Here is a 21,456-nt window from a genome sequence, read left to right as displayed (position 1 = left end):
CAGGTTGCATCACCTCCTGGTATGGCAACTGCTCGGCATCCGACCGTAAGGTGCTACAGAGGGTGGTGCGTACTGCCCAGTACATCACTGGGGCCAAGCTTCCTGCCATCCAGGACCTATATACTAGGCGGTGTCAGAGGAAGGCCCAAGAAATGGTAAAGTCATAGATTGTTCTCTCTGCTACCGCATGGCAAGCGGTAACAGAGTGCCAAGTCTAGGTCCAAAAGGCTCCTTAACAGCTTCTACCCCCAAGCCATAAGACTGCTGAACAATTAATCAAATGGTCACCCAGACTATTTGCATTGACACCCTCCCCCCCCTTTGTTTTTGCACTGCTGCTACTCGCTGTTTATTATCTATGCATAGTCACTTTACCCCTACCTACATGTACAACTTACCTTGACTAACCTGTACCCCCGCACATTGACTCGGTACCGGTACCCCCTGTATATAGCCTCGTTATTGTTATTTTATTGTGGTACTTTTTATTTTATTTTTTACTTTAGTTTATTTAGTAAATATTTTCTCAACTCTATTTCTTGAACTGCATTGTTGGTTAAGGGCTTGTAAGTAAGCATTTCACGGTAAGGTCTACACCTGTTGTATTCGGCCCATGTGACAAATACAATTTTATTTTATTTTATTTGACAAGCCGCAAACGCATACAAACTCACACACAGACCATTTCAATTCAATAGCTAAGGACTCAAGGAGGAAAAAGGATGAGGAGAGAAAGGGTGCGATAGAGAGACAGAGAAAGGGGGTGAGAGAGAATTGAATTGAATTGATAGAAGAGAGAGGTGAATGATTATCCCATACCTGTGTCCAGCAGCAGTTTGACCACAGGGAAGTTGGAGTGGGACACGCTGTAGTGGAGCGCTGTGTTGCCGTTACCGTCGGCCAGGTTCACAATGTAACGCAGCAGAGTTGGAGTGGTGATGCCCACCTCTCTCAGGTAGAGGGTGACGGTGTCGGCCAGAGAATCCTTCTGACTGGACACACGGAACCACTCCTGGTACAATACCATCAGGACATGTCTCTGAGGGGAGACACAAAGACACACTGTTACACACACACACACACTCCTGGTACAACACCGGCAGAACATGTCTGTTGTACGGTGTTGTACCTAACAAGGGTTAGGGTTGCAGTAGGTTAAGGTTAGGGTTGAACGGGGATGTGGACATGAAACTAGGGTTAGGGTTAGGGTTAGGGTTAGGGTTGTGGTTGTGGTTGAGGCTAGGGTTAGTGTTGTACTGGGATGTGAACATGAAGCTAGGGTTAGGATTAGGGTTGAGGGTTAGGGTGAGGGTTGAACTGGCATGTGGACATGAAGCTAGGGTTAGCGTTGTAGTTGAGGCTAGGGTTAGTGTTGTACAGGGATGTGGACATGAAGCTAGGGTTAGGGATGTGGTTGAGCCTAGGGTTAGGGTTGTACAGGGATGTGGACATGAAGCTAGGGTTAGGGATGTGGTTGAGCCTAGGGTTAGGGTTGTACAGGGATGTGGACATGAAGCTAGGGTTAGGGATGTGGTTGAGCCTAGGGTTAGGGTTGTACAGGGATGTGGACATGAAGCTAGGGTTAGGGTTAGGGTTAGGGTTGTGGTTGAGCCTAGGGTTAGTGTTGTACAGGGATGTGAACATGAAGCTAGGGTTAGGGATGTGGTTGAGCCTAGGGTTAGTGTTGTACAGGGATGTGGACATGAAGCTAGGGTTAGGGATGTGGTTGAGCCTAGGGTTAGGGTTGAATCATACAGATAGTTAGAGCTCTCTAGTTGGATATAACCCTGTTTTTGCATGGACATTGCCATTGAGGGCTTCCATCATTTTAAAGTACTCAACTGGGTGGGGATTCCCATGGGTTGGGAGGGATCAACCAATGTCCAGAGCATTGGCTTCTTCTTTGGGTTACCTGGTTTGTAAATGGCTTTAAGTTGTATCACCACCATCTAGTAGCCACAATAAATGAATGACACACAAGAGTTGATTCAGGTGGCGGTAAATCACCATTATATCTTTATGCTTTTTTGAAACACAAAAGAAGAAGAACATTTACAACTTCAAAATGGAGATAGCATCAATGGCTCTGCCCTTGCTGTCAGACGCCATAATGGGACAGCGACAAAGATGAGCTCTCTAACTAAATCTCTATGGGTTGAACCAGGATGTGCACATGAAGGTGGGGTTAGAGTTCACGTTTGTTAGCGTTTGTACTTTTTTAAATTTAAAATATGTTTTCAGGTATTTTCCCATTTATGGAAAGGGGTACAAAAATGAGGTACATTGTGTGAAGACCAGTCGGGCTGGGATTCGTTCCCTCGCCGTTCATGGGTCGCATATGTGAAGAGGGTGTCGGCCTTAACCACGATTAACCTCAGGCACGACAGTTTGAGGGGAACTGTTCTTACCATTTCTTTATCAGGGGTCACCACCTCTGCCATACGATCCTTAATGTAGTGACACGCTTCCATGAAGCCCTTATCTATCGTCTCCCTGTGTGAACATAACATAACTTTAAGTTATCTTTCATAGCAATTCATAATGACAGACAGACATATTTTAGTGGTGGTGCAATGGTCTGGATGAAATTATCATGAACCCTAGTAGGGAAATCAAGTCAAAACATGCCAGGCCTAATCATACATAAGCATAAGCAATAAACAGATACATAAATAGCTAACATAGCCTAATGCAAAACACATTCCTTATGAAACATGATAGCTTACATCTCTTGACATTAAGTTTACCGAGACTATAAATAAAGATACAAATAAATTTATGTGATGATGACTCATCGATAGTAATAAACACACAACTGTACTTTTCCTATCTCTTCACTGTGAAACTTTAGCTGCTGTAGTAATATATAATCATGGTATGTCTGTTTTCTCATCACGATGCTGCATGTAATCATGTCAACAACAATGTAGAGCCCACATGATGTCACGCCTGCTCCTTCCTGACTAACACAGACAGAACAACAGCACACTCCCTGAGGGCCTGTTTCTGAGACAGAGCCACAAGGTCAACATATCCAACACATCCTCCCTGTAACTGAATCACACTTCAGTGTGTGCTCGTGTGTGTGTGTGTGTGTGTGTGTGTGTGTACATGTGTGTATATGTCTGGTATGTCAGCAGCAGAAGGGGCCAGACCATTCTAGGCCCCATCAGTGGGGTGGATGGCTGATATATTAAAGCTTCACTCAGCACCTGTCTCATTGTGGTCTAATTGGGCCCTGAAGGCTCTATACTGTAGGTTCCAGGCTGTATGCAGCTGGCCCTCACCTGAACAAAGACATGGATCAGGGTTCTCCCCAAAGAATTTAAGAGGGGGCTGCGCCATCTTGTGCTGGCTGCAACACTATGTAAAAAAACGTTATTTGTTATCATTTAATGTAATTTTTTGCTCTAGATGGCAGGAAATGGCAGTTACAGGTGTCAAGAAAGGGGGGTACTGGAAATCTGTCAATTTGTTGCTTGAAAAGTTATTGTAATTATTGTAGCCAATTTAGAAGTTCTCCTGCTCCCTTATAATTATCTGTGATTTAATTGTTGATCTGTTTCTGTGAGAGATGTGTCATTTGTTTCCAGGCGCTTCAATTGAAGGGTGTTGCTCTACTCTGTTGCGGTAAAACCACGTGCAGTTATTATGAGGATGACAACATCATTTCAGAAGTAATCCACTCTGGATGATATTTAATGAAACAATATGGGTAAAGAACCTTGATCAAGAACTGCCTGGTGGGTGGCCCACTGTGGGAGTTAAACAACACATGTTCTTGTCACCAACTTCACTATCTCACTACTTATATAATTATTATAATTATTTCCCCGCATATCCACACTCTCCTTCTATCCCCCAACACACCCTGCTGCAGCTGGCTGCTCCTCCAGGAGTGCCTGGCTGTTCTCTGGGTCCTGGGGGTCTTCCTGGCCCTCTGTCTCCCCAGCCTGGGCCCCTGCTTCCTGGGCCTGAGCTGCTCCAGCTCCCTCCTCCTTCTCCTGCTCCTCCTGCTGCTCCTCATTCTCAGAGCTGTCCACCTCCTCCTCCCCTGCCTCCTCCTTCTCCTCCTCACTGGATTCATCCTCACTGGAGGTAGTCTCATACCTAGACATTAACAACAGCACAAACAGCATTAGTGAGAGTACAGATGTTGGAAGAGCACTGAAATTATAAAAGAAGGCCATTCAGCCCAATGTGGTCTGGCCATTGATCTAACATAGCATTGTTGTGTAACATCTTGGAATCACTAACATCTGTGAGCAGTGAGAACATGGCTTGGTCAGGTGAAGATGGTTCATGGAAAGGTGCATGTTTAGATTGTACTTTGTGAAAAGGTATGTGTGTTTGTCACTGTCAAGGAACTTTTACATTTACATTTTAGTCATTTAGCAGACGCTCTTATCCAGAGCGACTTACAGTTAGTGATTACATATTTTTTTTATACTGGCCCCTCGTGGGAATCGAACCCACAACCCTGGCGTTGCAAACGCCATGCTCTATCAACTGAGCTACATCCCTGCCGGCCATTCCCTCCCCTACCCTAGACGACGCTGGGCCAATTGTGCGCCGCCCATGAGTCTCCCGGTCGCGGCCGGCTGCGACAGAGCCTGGATTCGAACCAGGATCTCTAGTGGCACAGTTAGCACTGCGATGCAGTGCCTTAGACCACTGCGCCACTCAGGAGCTCACACTTTTATAGGGCCCTTGATCAGAATGGCTAAGGTCAGATAGGCTAAGGTCTGGCATAGAATACGGTTCCTTCATGGATGTTTGTGGACCTTTCGTTCAGGGGCCAAAGATTTCCCAGAATTCCAGAGGGTGAGGGGCGAATAGAGGCAGTGTAAGGAGAGGTCATGGGATCAGGGTCTGAAGGAGGGAGGTCTGTGCTATGTTCTCAAGGCAATGTGTGTGTGTTCTCAAGGTTGGGTTGTGATGAGGGACAAGGAGTGTATGGATGGAGGAAACATCTGAACAGAGGTATACAGAATGCACTTCCTGGTATAGGTCAAAGGTCAGGGGCAACCATAACCTGGCCATTACATTTTATATATGACACAGTGAACCCTTTATAAAAGGTGAGAATTTTCCATTCACAGAACAGCTAATTAACAACATCAATTTAAAATAATATATTTCTAAAAATATATATGGGGGATTGGAAATCATGCAGACAATTACATTGATAGAAGCCACAATCTATTTTCAATATTAAAGCTGTTCCACTCCCTAAAAAAATAAAAATAAAAGAATATACATCAATCTTTGGAAAAGTTCATTTTGATCAGCTTCCACTATTACTATAGTTTGTTGCATCATGATAAGAGTCTCCCTTGGAGCTGTTATCTGAATGAACCTCATCAGGTAAGACATCTAAGAATCAGTACATCAGTAGATCCAGCCTGACTGTGTTATCTGTTATCGTTTTGATGAGAGGGGCAGGCTACTGTCTGCTGTCAGGCCAAGCAGTGTGTCATAGCCAGACTATAGTCATTATGTGTGTGCTGGTGGGAGGACCAGTCAGCAGCTAGTGTATTTACATTTACATTTACGTCATTTAGCAGACGCTCTTATCCAGAGCGACTTACAAATTGGTGCATTCACCTTATGATAGCCAGTGGGATAACCACTTTATTTATTTTATTTTTTTTATTTTAATTTTTAAATTTAATGTTTTTTTGTTATATCTTTTTTATAGTTTTTAATTTTTGAGTATGTTTTTAATGTTCATTTGTTTTATATATATATATATATATATATATATATATATTGTTGTTGTTTTCTTATTATTATTTTATTTTTATTTTGATATGTGTTTTTTTTAAATTATTATTATTATTATTATTATTAAATAATTATTTTTTAAATGTATTTTTTAGTTTTTGTCGTTTTTTAAATTTCTTTTGATTTTTATATATATATTTTTATATATATATTTTTTAATATTTTTGTGGTGGTGGGGTAGTGGGGGGGGAAGGGGGGGGGGGATAGAAGGATTACTTTTATACTATCCCAGGTATTCCTTAAAGAGGTAGGGTTTGAAGTGTCTCCGGAAGGTGGAGAGTGACTCCGCTGTCCTGGCGTCGTGAGGGAGCTTGTTCCACCATTGGGTTACCAGAGCAGCGAACAGTTTTGACTGGGCTGAGCGGGAACTGTGCTTCCGCAGAGGTAGGGGGACCAGCAGGCCAGAGGTGGAAGAACGCAATGCCCTCGTTTGGGTGTTGGGACTGATCAGAGCCTGAAGGTAAGGAGGTGCCGTTCCCCTCACAGCTCCGTAGGCAAGCACCGTGGTCTTGTAGCAGATGCGAGCTTCAACTGGAAGCCAGTGGAGTGTGCGGAGGAGCGGGGTGACGTGAGAGAAGTTGGGAAGGTTGAACACCAGACGGGCTGCAGCGTTCTGGATGAGGGGTTTAATGGCACAGGCAGGGAGCCCAGCCAACAGCGAGTTGCAGTAATCCAGATGGGAGATGACAAGTGCCTGGATTAGGACCTGTGCCGCTTCCTGTGTAAGGTAGGGTCGTACTCTGCGAATGTTGTAGAGCATGAACCTACAGGATCGAGTCACCGCTTTGATGTTAGCGGAGAACGACAGGGTGTTGTCCAGGGTCACGCCAAGGTTCTTTGCACTCTGGGAGGAGGACACAACAGAGTTGTCAACCGTGATGGCAAGATCATGGAGCGGGCAGTCCTTCCCCGGGAGGAAGAGCAGCTCCGTCTTGCCGAGGTTCAGCTTGAGGTGGTGATCCGACATCCACACTGATATGTCTGCCAGACATGCAGTGATGCGATTCGCCACTTGGTTATCAGAAGGGGGAAAGGAGAAGATTAATTGTGTGTCGTCTGCGTAGCAATGATAGGAGAGACCTTGTGAGGATATGACAGAGCCAAGTGATTTGTAGCACATGGGAATGTGTGGAACTTACTCCTCGGCGCAAGTGGGGATAGCGAGCTTTTCGAATGGCGGTGACTGGTAAGACGCTTCAGGAGGGTGGTCGTGTGTGCTAGCAAGGCAGAGGTCCTTGGTGTGAGCAGAATCAGGAGGAAGCAGTACTCGCTAAGTCCTTTACATATGCTAACTATAGCACTAATGCTAGGCCAGGCTGTTCTAATTACACAGACAGGAAAGAGGCCTTTGACAAGCAGGACACAGCCAAGAGCATCACACACATATGCACACACACCAACACAGTCAGAGAGAGGGCAATGTGTCTATGGGAAAGACAGAATGAAAGACGGAGCAAACAGAGAAAAGGTGACAAGAAGGCCAGAACACCACAGGTTGTGTGGGGAGTGTGAAGAAATACAGATGCGTATCTTTATTTGATCATACTGTTGCAGGAACTTTACTGCACAGCAGGAAATGCAAACTTGTAGTGTATTCAAGGTTTAAAAAGGCTTGTAATGTTTGTAATTTCCACTTGAACATATCAGACTACATTTGCCCTAATGAAAGATTAAGATTAAGATTAAGATAACTTTATTGGTCAATTGCACACAAGGTCCAACCAAAATTGTACTTCCGCTTTTAACCCACCCCTCCGAAAGACACACACATATACACATACAGTTTTTTGGGGATGGGTGTGGGGGGCTGCCACATCGGGCGCCCGGAGAGCTGTTATTGTGGGGGGTTAAGTGCCTTGCTCAAGGTTTCTGGCTCGCCTCTCTTACCGCAAGGCTACCTTACAGAAAATGTCCATTAATTATAATCCACATAACAATTCACATTTCCTGTTGCTGCAAGACTTTTTTCCTGCTGTGTGAAACTGGCAAAAATTAAGATATGGCATCTGTAGTGTTCTGTGTGTACATTTCTACAATGGGTTGGTCAAAACAAACATTGTGATTGCTTAACTGTACCTATGTTTGTCCTGTACAACCGTGGTCCTTCCGCTGGTGCTGAAATTCATACTTTTAATAAAAACTTTTAATGAATACAACCAACTTTTTCCTAATTTATGTTCCTCAACTCAGGGCGAATGCACGTGCCAATTCAATCGTAGTTTACGTAGTACGTCAATGCCGCTATGTCTCCATTTGAGCAACACAAATTAGGAAAAAGTCGGTGGTTGTATTCGATTAAAAGTTTTTATTAAAAGTATGAATATCAGCACCCAGTGGAAGGACCGCGGTTGTACAGAACAAACATACAGTTGAAGTCAGAAGTTTACATACACTTAGGTTGGAGTCATTAAAACTCGTTTTTCAACCACTCCACACATTTCTTGTTAACAAACTATAGTTTTGGCAAGTCGGTTAGGACATCTACTTTGTGCATGACACAAGTAATTTTTCCAACAATTGTTTACAGACAGATTATTTCACTTATAATTCACTATATCACAATTCCAGTGGGTCAGAAGTCTACATACACTAAGTTGACTGTGCCTTTAGCTTGGAATATTCCAGAAAATGATGTCATGGCTTTAGAAGCTTCTGATAGGCTAATTGACATCATTTGAGTCAATTGTAGGTGTACCTGTGGATGTATTTCTAGGCTTACCTTCAAACTCAGTGCCTCTTTGCTTGACATCATGGGAAAATCAAAAGAAATCAGCCAAGACCTCAGAAAATAAATTGCTCCCAAGGATGAACCAGAAAATAAGTCTGGTTCATCCTTAGGAGCAATTTCCAAACGCCTGAAGGTACCACGTTCATCTGTACAAAAAATAGTACGCAAGTATAAACACCATGGGACCACGCAGCCGTCATACCGCTCAGGAAGGAGATGCGTTCTGTCTCCTAGAAATAAATGTACTTTGGTGCGAAAAGTGCAAATCAATCCCAGAACAACAGCAAAGTACCTTGTGAAGATGCTGGAGGAAACAGGTACAAAAGTATCTACATCCACAGTAAAACGAGTCCTATATCGACATAACCTGAAAGGCCGCTCTGCAAGGAAGAAGCCACTGCTCCAAAACCACCATAAAAAGCCAGACTACGGTTTGCAACTGCACATGGGGACGAAGATCGTACTTTTTTGAGAAATGTCCTCTGGTCTGATGAAACAAAAATATAACTGTTTGGCCATAATGACCATTGTTATGTTTGGAGTAAAAGGGGGGTAGCTTGTAAGCCGAAGAACACCATCCCAACCATGAAGCACGGGGGTGGCAGCATCATGCTGTGGGGGTACTTTGCTGCAGGCTGGTGCACTTCACAAAATAGATGGCATCATGAGGAAGGAAAATTATGTGGATATATTGAAGCAACATCTCAAGACATCAGTCAGGAAGTTAAAGCTTGGTCGCAAATGGGTCTTCCAAATGGACAATGACCTCAAGCATACTTCCAAAGTTGTGGCAAAATGGCTTAAGGACAACAAAGTCAAGGTATTGGAGTGGCCATCACAAAGCCCTGACCTCAATCCTATAGAAAATCTGTGGGCAGAACTGAAAAAGCGTGTGCGAGCAAGGAGGCCTACAAATCTGACTCAGTTACACCAGCTCTGTCAGGAGGAATGGGCCAAAATTCACCCAACTTATTGTGGGAAGCTTGTGGAAGGCTACCCGAAACGTTTGACCCAAGTTAAACAATTTAAAGGCAATGCTACCAAATACTAATTGAGTGTATGTTCACTTCTGACCCACTGGGAATGTGATGAAAGAAATAAAAGCTGAAATAAATCATTCTCTCTACTATCTCTCTCTATTATTCTGACATTTCACATTCTTAAAATAAAGTGGTGATCCTAACTGACCTAAGACAGGTAATTTTTACTAGTATTAAATGTCAGGAATTGTGAAAAACAGAGTTTAAATCTATTTGGCTAAGGTGTATGTAAACTTCCGACTTCAACTGTAGGTACAGGTTAGTGTTTTCAGAATTATTAGTATTGATTGATGGTGACCATTTCTCAAAACTCAACTCTGCCTCGATATAAGAGAACGGAGTTTAGCGTTTCTCAGCTAGGAGTTCCCAACTTCCCTCAGAACAGCCTCAATTCTTCAGGGCATGGACTCTACAAGGTGTCAAAAGCATTCCATAGGGATGCTGGCCCATGTTGACTCCAATGTTTCCCACAGTTGTGTCAAGTTGGCTGGATGTCCTTTGGGTGGTGGACCATTCTTGATACACACAGGAAACTGTTGAGCGTGAAAAACCCAGCAGCGTTGACACAAACCGGTGCGCCTGGCACCTACTACCATACCCCGTTCAAAGTCATTTACATTTTTTGTTCTGCCCATACACAAAATATACAAACCACTCCATCAGAAGCTTCACTCTGAAAGCCAGAGAGATAATGACCGTCAGCGGGCATAAAGCGGAGAGCTCCCTGAAGAGCTACTGGACCCCTTCCCTGGACAGCAGGAAAAGATGGAGCAACATCCTGACAGGGTCCGACTCCAAGAACCACCCGCCAGTTACGGCTAAACTGCAGTCTGTTGACTAGGCCCCACTAATTGCATACTTCAAAGGCTGCACAATGAACGGCAAAGTGCACATTAATGTTAACAATAAATAGTAGATAATGGAAGTAAAGAAATCGTGTCAGTTTTATGATTTACAATAATTCCCCTTTCTGTAAAATGGTCCGGCAGTAGGTGTGTTCAGCACGACGGACAGTGCTATCACTGTCAGCAGCACTAGCAGTGCCAGCCCATAGCAATGATGCAAATTGAATGAACGACCAGTAGGTTTGAATGATAACGACGCCAATCGAATGAACAACCAGTTGGCTTGGCTTGCAACCATATATTTGTGTTTGAACTATATTTTAGTGGAGGGATGAAATGGTAGCCTATGAATACATTTATCAAAATAGCGTTTTATATTTCATTGGTAAAGCAATTGTACACTCAAGGTTGTGCTCGGCTCCGCCTCGTACTTATGACCGCAACACAGCCGTGCTAAAAAGTTGTTTAGCACGCCCTCTCGTGTATAATTGCTTTTGTCAACATAAATACTACAGAACTGTATAGTATTGTATGCCGAATGCTTTATGTTATACATACTATAGCATAAACTATATGCATTAGGCAAAATATGCTAAATATAGTTCTGTTATACATAATGTATACAGTATAGTAAAAACAATGTTTTGCAACTAACAGTACATGTATATAGGCTACAGCAACATACAGCACTGTACGATCTTTACCCTCCGTTGACTCCCACAAACTTTAGGTTCTTCTTGGCTCCTCCTCTGTTCCCCTGCTTGTCAGCATCGTTCTTCTTCATGATGGATTTCAGACCTAGAGAATGAGAGAGAGAGAGAGAGAGAGAGAGAGAGAGAGAGAGAGAGAGAGAGAGAGAGAGAGAGAGAGACCAAGAGAGACAGAGACAGAGACAGAGAGAGGCAGAGAGAGAGAGGCAGAGAGAGGCAGAGAGAGAGAGAGAGAGAGAGAGAGAGAGAGAGAGAGAGAGAGAGAGAGAGAGAGAGAGAGAGAGAGAGAGAGAGAGAGAGAGTCGTCAGGCCTCTGGGAAATAGGGTAGTGTGTGCTTTCATTCTTCAGGACGTACACACACCATATGGACACTAATCACCTACTGTATATACATCTGACACAGATGTGCACTTTCTGCTGGGTCAAACAAGGAGTCAAGAGCAGAAGATTCTAACAGCATCGAGGAGGATAACAACATGACATTACAACACCTGCTACAGTCACTACAGAATGGCTCTGTAATAAAGACAAACTACAGTACTTCTACTTCTTCGTACTGTAACATGCTAGTCATTCTCAAGGTCTTTAAAATGGCAGCAGCAATGAAAATGTTTACCACGTTTGTTTTTGACTCCCCTCATTTCCTCGCAGTCACTCTGGCTGAGAGCAATGTGGGCCAACAAACGTGAGAGCATGTGTGTTTGTTAGAGTGTTCATGTGTGTATGTGTGGCGTGCACGCTGTGCCCTTGTGAAGTGTGTGTTCATGTTCCTGAGTATGTGTGTTTGAGGTAGAACATGGTGGGGGGGCCTGGAAGACATTGTGGAGCATCTGGATACAATTACAACACAACTGAGCTCATCTATGGTGTGGAAACCTTGAACCCTCTTTCTCTGCTAGCTAGTTGACACACACACACACACACACACACACACACATACACACACAGGCACAGAGCTAGCTAGGGCTCCCCAGGTCCTGCGTCGGGTACATTTCACAAGGCTTAATGAGATCAATGTGAGAAAACTTCACAGCAAGGACAGAGAAGAAGAGTTACTGTGATTAATAAATACAGTTTACAGCCTAGTGAGCCTATTAAAGCCCCTGTTATTAACATGTGATTCCCAGTCTATTAAGTGCACTCTCTTAAAAAGGGTACGGTTAGGGTACAGTATTGTTCCCTGGGGTACAAAATGATCAAAATACACATAATGTACCAGAGGTACACATATGATCTCTCATGGTACTGTTCGTTATCTTTTAGGGTACATGTGCGGATAATCTACTATAATGGTACATTTTTGTACCCTATATTTTGAATATACAGTGGGGAAAAAAAGTATTTAGTCAGCCACCAATTGTGCAAGTTCTCCCACTTAAAAAGACGAGAGAGGCCTGTACTTTTCATCATAGGTACACGTCAACTATGACGGACAAAATGACAAAAAAAAATCCAGAAAATCACATTGTAGGATTTTTAATGAATTTATTTGCAAATTATGGTGGAAAATAAGTATTTGGTCAATAACAAAAGTTTCTCAAAATTACCCTTTGTTGGCAATGACACAGGTCAAACATTTTCTGTAAGTCTTCACAAGGTTTTCACACACTGTTGCTGGTATTTTGGCCCATTCCTCCATGCAGATCTCCTCTAGAGCAGTGATGTTTTGGGGCTGTCGCTGGGCAACACGGACTTTCAACTCCCTCCAAAGATTTTCTATGGGGTTGAGATCTGGAGACTGGCTAGGCCACTCCAGGACCTTGAAATGCTTCTTACGAAGCCACTCCTTCGTTGCCCGGGCGGTGTGTTTGGGATCATTGTCATGCTGAAAGACCCAGCCACGTTTCATCTTCAATGCCCTTGCTGATGGAAGGAGGTTTTCACTCAAAATCTCACGATACATGGCCCCATTCATTCTTTCCATTACACGGATCAGTCGTCCTGGTCCCTTTGCAGAAAAACAGCCCCAAAGCATGATGTTTCCACCCCCATACTTCACAGTAGGTATGGTGTTCTTTGGATGCAACTCAGCATTCTTTGTCCTCCAAACACGACGAGTTGAGTTTTTACCAAAAAGTTATATTTTGGTTTCATCTGACCATATGACATTCTCCCAATCCTCTTCTGGATCATCCAAATGCACTCTAGCAAACTTCAGACGGGCCTGGACATGTACTGGCTTAAGCAGGGGGACACGTCTGGCACTGCAGGATTTGAGTCCCTGGCGGCGTAGTGTGTTACTGATGGTAGGCTTTGTTACTTTGTTCCCAGCTCTCTGCAGGTCATTCACTAGGTCCCACCGTGTGGTTCTGGGAATTTTGCTCACCATTCTTGTGATCATTTTGACCCCAAGGGGTGAGATCTTGCGTGGAGCCCCAGATCGAGGGAGATTATCAGTGGTCTTGTATGTCTTCTATTTCCTAATAATTGCTCCCACAGTTGATTTCTTCAAACCAAGCTGCTTACCTATTGCAGATTCAGTCTTCCCAGCCTGGTGCAGGTCTACAATTTTGTTTCTGGTGTCCTTTGACAGCTCTTTGGTCTTGGCCATAGTGGAGTTTGGAGTGTGACTGTTTGAGGTTGTGGACAGGTGTCTTTTATACTGATAACAAGTTCAAACAGGTGCCATTAATACAGGTAACGAGTGGAGGACAGAGGAGCCTCTTAAAGAAGAAGTTACAGGTCTGTGAGAGCCAGAAATCTTGCTTGTTTGTAGGTGACCAAATACTTATTTTCCACCATAATTTGCAAATAAATTCATTAAAAATCCTACAATGTGATTTTCTGGATTTTTTTCTCTCCATTTGTCTGTCATAGTTGACGTGTACCTATGATGAAATTACAGGCCTCTCTCATCTTTTTAAGTGGGAGAACTTGCACAATTGGTGGCTGACTAAATACTTTTTTTCCCCACTGTAAAGGTACAATCATTGGAGGCATGGCTTTCAGTTAGTTATTTCTGGCCACCTGTGAGTGGAAGTGTTGTACCAGTTTAAGTGACCTATGGTTATGTTAATTAAAGTATGAGCATGCCCACTGCCAGTTCTGAAGTCTTTATAAAGGCTCACGTAAGAGCATGTGACAATAGAGAGTTGTAATTAATATTGTAGTGACCTTAACCCAACACTGAGCAACCTTGGCGTAATCGCTAAGGTGTTGGCCTAACAGTCGCTGGACCCAGGTTTGAGTCTTGGTTGGGGTTGCCACATGAATGGTGGCATGTACCCTAGTGGTTAAGAGTGTTGGGCCAGTAACAGAAAGGTCACTGGTTTGAATCCCCAAGCCGACTAAGTGAAAAATATGTTGATCCTTGAGCAAGGCACTTAAGCCTAATTGCTCCAGGGTCGCTGTCAATAATGGCTGATCCTTAACGCCAGGGTGAGTGGGATATGCCAAAATGCCAAAAAACGAATTTCCAGTTCACACATATAATGTATAATACAAAGTTGCACATGTGTGAAATAGGACAAATGTAAGCACCCACCTAATTATTACGTTGGTGTCAGAAGTGGGATGGCGGAGAGGCATGGGTTTTGACTAGATGGTATACAGCTGATGTCAGAATTGACTTTTTGTACAGGTTAGGATAATTTACACAGCAGGTTAGGATAATTAACATAAGATAATTAGGTTAAGTTTAGGAAAAGGGTTAGGGTTAGCTAAAATGCAAACATCTTAATCTTTTGACATCAATTTGAAATAAACTGTATCCTAATCTAGACATGACCAGAGGCTCGTACATGTAAGGGACTTGGTATAGAGAAGAGGTAAATGTTTACCACTCAAAAGGAGCAAACGTCACTGTGGTGGTACTCTAAAAAGGCAAATGTGTACCTTTTGGCTCTTGTAGCCCTTTCCTGCAGTCAAATTACCAAATCGCCCTCTAGTGGCCTCATGGGTGGAATGTTATGAGTACTTTTCATAATTCCCTAATTAATACACTTAATAAAAAAAACACAGAATATCCGAATATCTGGTGTTTCTATGTTTGTTATATTTTAGTCTTCTGTGATGTATATAAAGTGTAATATTGGGATGAAAACTCAAAATTGAATACATTTCATCTCTACATCTGACATGGTACAGGTGCCTTTTTTAAGCCCATAATCATGTGTGTGATGTGTATACTTTTGTTTCAAAGTAAATGTGTTTAAGACTACCAAGAAACACTCTGTGTGACCATGATTTTGCCCACTGCAGTAAAAGCTATGAACTGAAAGGGTAGAATTATGTGCCTATAACTAATGGTACAATGAACGTACCTTACAGGGTACCACTACAGTGACAAGTGTTTGTTGAAATTACATTTTTGCATCTACCTATCAATTTTAAGATTAGTTAATATTTTGGTCCGTAAAATAATAATAAAAAAATGTCAGAAACTTGATGAAAATATATATTTTCTTTAGTTTATCAAACTACCGTCATCAACATTTGAAACATCTGAGAAACCAGGCCTGCTATTCATAACAGACTTTGAAAAGGCATTTGATAAAGTACGACTGGAGTTTATATATAAATGCCTGGAGCATTTCAATTTTGGAGAATCTCTTATAAAATGGGTTAAAATCATGTATAGTAACCCTAGGTGTAAAATAGTAAATAATGGCTATTTCTCAGGAAGTTTTTAACTATCAAGAGGAGTAAAACAAGGTTGTCCATTATCTGCATATCTATTTATTATGGCCATTGAAATGTTAGCTATTAAAATCAGATCCAACAATAATATCAAGGGATTAGAAATCCAGGGCTTAAAAACAAAAGTGTCATTGCACGCTGATGATTCATGTTTTCTTTTAAGTCCACAACTTGAATCCCTCCACAGCCACATAGAGGATCTAAACTCAGCAAAAAAAGAAACGTCTCTTTTTTAGGACCCTGTCTTTCAAAGATAATTCGGAAAAATCCAAATAACGTCACAGATCTTCATTGTAAAGGGTTAAACACTGTTTCCCATGCTTGTTCAATTAACCATAAACAATTAATGAACATGCATCTGTGGAACAGTCGTTAAGACACTAACAGCTTACAGAGTGTAGGCAATTAAGATCACAGTTATGAAAACTTAGGACACTAAAGAGGCCTTTCTACTGACTCTGAAAAACACCTTAAGAAAGATGTCAAGGGATCCTGCTCATCTGCGTGAACATGCCTTACGCATGCTGCAAGGAGGCATGAGGACTGCAGATGTGGCCAGGGCAATAAATTGCAATGTCCGTACTGTGAGACGCCTAAGACAGTGTTACAGGGAGACAGGACAGACAGCTGATCATCCTCGCAGTGGCAGACCACATGTAACAACACCTGCACAGGATCGGTACATCCGAACATCACACCTGCGGGATAGGTACAGGATGGCAACAACAACTGCCCGAGTTACACCAGGAACGCACAATCCCTCCATCAGTGCTCACTGTCCACATTAGGCTGAGAGAGGCTGGACTGAGGGCTTGTAGGCCTGTTGTAAGGCAGGTCCTCACCAGACATCACTGGCAACAACGTCGCCTATGGGCACAAACCCACCGTCGCTGGACCAGACAGAACTGGCAAAAAGTGCTCTTCACTGACGAGTGAAGCGTTAACGTTAGGTAGTTAGTAGCTACTGTACTCTAAATGTAGCTAGCTTGTTGCTACCTGGATAGCTAACTAGACAATAGCTGGAACGACCTAGCGAACAGACACGAACTGGCTGAATCGATTCAGTGGCTGGCTTTGCACTTAACTGGCTAACAGTAGCTACTAAGGGTAAGTTATAACCTACATTTGTGTTTTGTTTTTACATACTGGTAACAAGAGTCGTTCAAGGGAATTCGGGACATGGGTGACTAGTTAATGTTAGCTTGGCTCTCTCTGTGTGTTTGTGTCGTGGGAGGAGTTTTTTTTTCGTTGGCAGAGAGCAATGGCTAGCTAGTATGCTAACTATTCTAGCTAACTAACTGGCTGAATAAGTTGACGACGGACTCACTCAAACTGTCAAAACTAACCCAAAACTTTACACAACGTTAGACACGGACACGAATGATCTGCTTGGCGTGTTAACACACTGGTGGTTTGTTGTAACCGAGTATTGGTGCTAAACCGTGTTATTAGAGGCTGGCATGCTAGTTGGCTATGGCGTCATAGGATTCGGTGCCCTGGACGGTTTTCACGGAAGAATACTGTACCAAGTTAGCTAGCTGAATAAACTAAGTTAGTCTATTCCTAGAAAACATTGAACCGCTGTAGTTTACAACAATTATAATTTCTAAAGTGGAAGTTGGGAGAGTTATATTTGAGTGTTTCAGTGAAACGTAAGTGAGGGAGGCCCCGCTCTCTCACTTTCCCAGATGTTAAGTTCATTTCATGCCGATCTCCTTTGCATTATTGTAGCCATTTTCTGTAGCCTGTCAACTACAGTGGGGGAAAAAAGTATTTAATCAGCCACCAATTGTGCAAGTTCTTCCACTTAAAAAGATGAGAGAGGCCTGTAATTTTCATCATAGGTACACGTCAACTATGACAGACAAAATGAGAAAAAAAATCCAGAAAATCACATTGTAGGATTTTTTATGAATTTATTTGCAAATTATGGTGGAAAATAAGTATTTGTTCACCTACAAACAAGCAAGATTTCTGGCTCTCACAGACCTGTAACTTCTTCTTTAAGAGGCTCCTCTTCTTTAAGAGGCTCCTCTGTCCTCCACTCGTTACCTGTATTAATGGCACCTGTTTGAACTTGTTATCAGTATAAAAGACACCTGTCCACAACCTCAAACAGTCACACTCCAAACTCCACTATGGCCAAGACCAAAGAGCTGTCAAAGGACACCAGAAACAAAATTGTAGACCTGCACCAGGCTGGGAAGACTGAATCTGCAATAGGTAAGCAGCTTGGTTTGAAGAAATGAACTGTGGGAACAAATATTAGGAAATGGAAGACATACAAGACCACTGATAATCTCCCTCGATCTGGGGCTCCATGCAAGATCTCACCCTGTGGGGTCAAAATGAACACAAAATCCCAGAACCACACGGGGGGACCTAGTGAATGACCTGCAGAGAGCTGGGACCAAAGTAACAAAGCCTACCATCACTAACACACTACGCCGCCAGGGACTCAAATCCTGTCCCCCTGCTTAAACCAGTACATGTCCAGGCCCGTCTGAAGTTTGCTAGAGTGCATTTGGATGATCCAGAAGAGGATTGGGAGAATGTCATATGGTCAGATGAAACCAAAATATAACTTTTTGGTAAAAACTCAACTCGTCGTGTTTGGAGGACAAAGAATGCTGAGTTGCATTCAAAGAACACATTTTTTACATTTTTACATTTTAGTCATTTAGCAGACGCTCTTATCCAGAGCGACTTACAGTTAGTGCATACATTACTTTTTGTTTTTTGATACCCCCAGTGGGAATCGAACCCACAACCCTGGCGTTGCAAACGCCATGCTCTACGAACTGAGCTACATCCCCTGCCAGCCATTCCCTCCCCTACCCTAGACGATGCTGTGCCAATTGTGCGCCGCCCCAGTCTCCCGGTCGCGGCCGGCTACGACAGAGCCTGGATACGAACCAGGATCTCTAGTGGCACAGCTAGCACTGCGATGCAGTGCCTTAGACCACTGCGCCACTCAACACCATACCTACTGTGAAGCATGGGGGTGGAAACATCATGCTTTGGGGCTGTTTTTCTGCAAAGGGACCAGGTCGACTGATCCGTGTAAAGGAAATAATGAATGGGGCCATTTATCGTGAGATTTTGAGTGAAAACCTCCTTCCATCAGCAAGGGCATTGAAGATGAAACGTGGCTGGGTCTTTCAGCATGACAATGATCCCAAACACACCGCCCGGGCAATGAAGGAGTGGCTTCGTAAGAAGCATTTCAAGGTCCTGGAGTGGCCTAGCCAGTCTCCAGATCTCAACCCCATAGAAAATCTTTGGAGGGAGTTGAAAGTCCGTGTTGCCCAGCGACAGCCCCAAAACATCACTGCTCTAGAGGAGATCTGCATGGAGGAATGGGCCAAAATACCAGCAACAGTGTGTGAAAACCTTGTGAAGACTTACAGAAAACGTTTGACCTGTGTCATTGCCAACAAAGGGTATATAACAAAGTATTGAGAAACTTTTGTTATTGACCAAATACTTATTTTCCACCAAAATTTGCAAATAAATTCATTAAAAATCCTAAAATGTGATTTTCTGGATTTTTTTTTCTCATTTTGTCTGTCATAGTTGACGTGTACCTATGATGTAAATTACAGGCCTCTCTCATCTTTTTAAGTGGGAGAACTTGCACAATTGGTGGCTGACTAAATACTTTTTTTCCCCACTGTATGTGTCTGTCTATCCCTGTTCTCTCCTCTCCGCACAGGCTATACAAACACCTCACACCGCGTGGCTGCTGCCACTCTAACCTGGTGGTCCCTGCACGCATGACCCACGTGGAGTTCCAGGTCTCCGGCAGCCTCTGGAACTGCCGTTCTGCGGCCAACAAGGCAGAGTTCATCTCAGCCTATGCTACCCTCCAGTCCCTCGACTTCTTGGCGCTGACGGAAACATGGATTACCACAGAACACACTGCTACTCCTACTGCTCTCTCCTCGTCTGACCATGTGTTCTCGCATACCCGAGAGATGTGTTCTCCCCTGACCCATCTGTCTATCTCCTCATTTGAATTCCATGCTGTCACAGTCACTAGCCCATTCAAGCTTAACATCCTTATCATTTATCGCCCTCCAGGTTCCCTTGGAGAGTTCATCAATGAGCTTGACGCCTTGATAAGTTCCTTTCCTAAGGATGGCTCACCCCTCACAGTTCTGGGTGACTTTAACCTCCCTACGTCTACCTATGACTCATTTCTCTCTGCCTCCTTCTTTCCACTCCTCTCCTCTTTTGACCTCACCCTCTCACCGTCCCCCCCTACTCACAAGGCAGGCAATACGCTTGACCTCATCTTTACTAGATGCTGTTCTTCTACTAATCTCACTGCAACTCCCCTCCAAGTCTCTGTCCACTACTTTGTATCCTTTTCTCTCTCGCTCTCCTCCAACACTACTCACTCTTCCCCTACTCAGATGGTAATGCGCCGTCGCAACCTTCGCTCTCTCTCTCCCGCTACTCTCTCCTCTTCCATCCTATCATCTCTTCCCTCTGCTCAATCATTCTCCCTCCAATCTCCTGATTCTGCCTCCTCAACCCTCCTCAACCCTCCTCTCCTCCCTTTCTGCATCCTTTGACTCTCTATGTCCCCTATCCTCCTGGTCGGCTCGGTCCTCCCCTCCTGCTCCGTGGCTTGACGACTCATTGCAAGCTCACAGAACAGGGCTCCGGGCAGCCGAGTGGAAATTGAGGAAAACTAGACTCCCTGCGGACCTAAATTCCAAGCATTTTCCTCTAACCCTAGGAAGCTCTTTGCCACCTTCTCCTCCCTGCTGAACCCTCCTCCCCCTCCCCCCTCCTCCCTCTCTGTGGATGACTTCGTCAACCATTTTGAAAAGAAGGTTGACGACATCCGATCCTCATTTATTAAGTCAAATGACACCGCTGGTCCTGCTCACACTGCCCTACCCTATGCTTTGACTTCTTTCTCCCCTCTCTCTCCAGATGAAATCTTGCGACTTGTGACGGCCGGCCGCCCAACAACCTGCCTGCTTGACCCTATCCCCTCCTCTCTTCTCCAGACCATTTCCGAAGACCTTCTCCCTTACCTCACCTCGCTCATCAACTCATCCTTGACCCCTGGCTATGTCCCTTCTGTCTTCAAGAGAGCGAGAGTTGCACCCCTTCTCAAAAAACCTACACTCAATCCCTCCGATGTCAACAACTACAGACCAGTATCCCTTCTTTCTTTTCTCTCCAAAACTCTTGAGCGTGCCGTCTTTAGCCAACTCTCTTGCTATCTCTCTCAGAATTACCTTCTTGATCCAAACCAGTCAGGTTTCAAGACTGGTCATTCAACTGAGACTGCTCTTCTCTGTGTCACGGAGGCTCTCCACACTGCTAAAGCTAACTCTCTCTCCTCTGCTCTCGTCCTTCTAGACCTATCTGCTGCCTTTGATACTGTGAACCATCAGATCCTCCTCTTCACCCTCTCCGAGTTGGGCATCTCCGGCGCGGCTCACTCTTGGATTGCGTCCTACCTGACAGGTCACTCCTACCAGGTGGCGTGGCGAGAATCTGTCTCCGCACCACGTGCTCTCATCACTGGTGTCCCCCAGGGCTCAGTTCTAGGCCCTCTACTATTCTCGCTATACACCAAGTCACTTGGCTCTGTCATATCCTCACATGGCCTCTCCTATCATTGCTACGCAGATGACACACAATTAATCTTCTCCTTTCCCCCTTCTGATAACCAGGTGGCGAA

General features: G+C 43.9%; 1 protein-coding gene across 1 annotated transcript in view; it reads right to left on the bottom strand.

Annotated features, from left to right (window-relative positions):
* Positions 1-21,456, bottom strand: part of kank4 (KN motif and ankyrin repeat domains 4) — a gene marked incomplete at its 3' end in the record, with an annotated part of 49,124 nt that overhangs the window by 7,761 nt on the left and 19,907 nt on the right. The window contains exons 3-6 of the mRNA XM_084191178.1: positions 11,105-11,198; positions 3,871-4,110; positions 2,409-2,493; positions 820-1,039 (exon numbers count right to left, since the gene is read on the bottom strand). Of these exons, the coding sequence (XP_084047304.1) occupies positions 820-1,039; positions 2,409-2,493; positions 3,871-4,110; positions 11,105-11,198 (639 nt within the window). The remainder of the gene's footprint in view (positions 1-819; positions 1,040-2,408; positions 2,494-3,870; positions 4,111-11,104; positions 11,199-21,456) is intronic.

Source organism: Coregonus lavaretus, assembly GCF_964263955.1.
Source record: "Coregonus lavaretus genome assembly, contig: HAP1_SCAFFOLD_1390, whole genome shotgun sequence".
Classification (NCBI taxonomy): Eukaryota; Metazoa; Chordata; class Actinopteri; order Salmoniformes; family Salmonidae; genus Coregonus; species Coregonus lavaretus.
The sequence above is the reverse complement of the archived record's forward strand: the minus strand, read 5'-3'. Positions and strand labels throughout refer to the sequence as shown.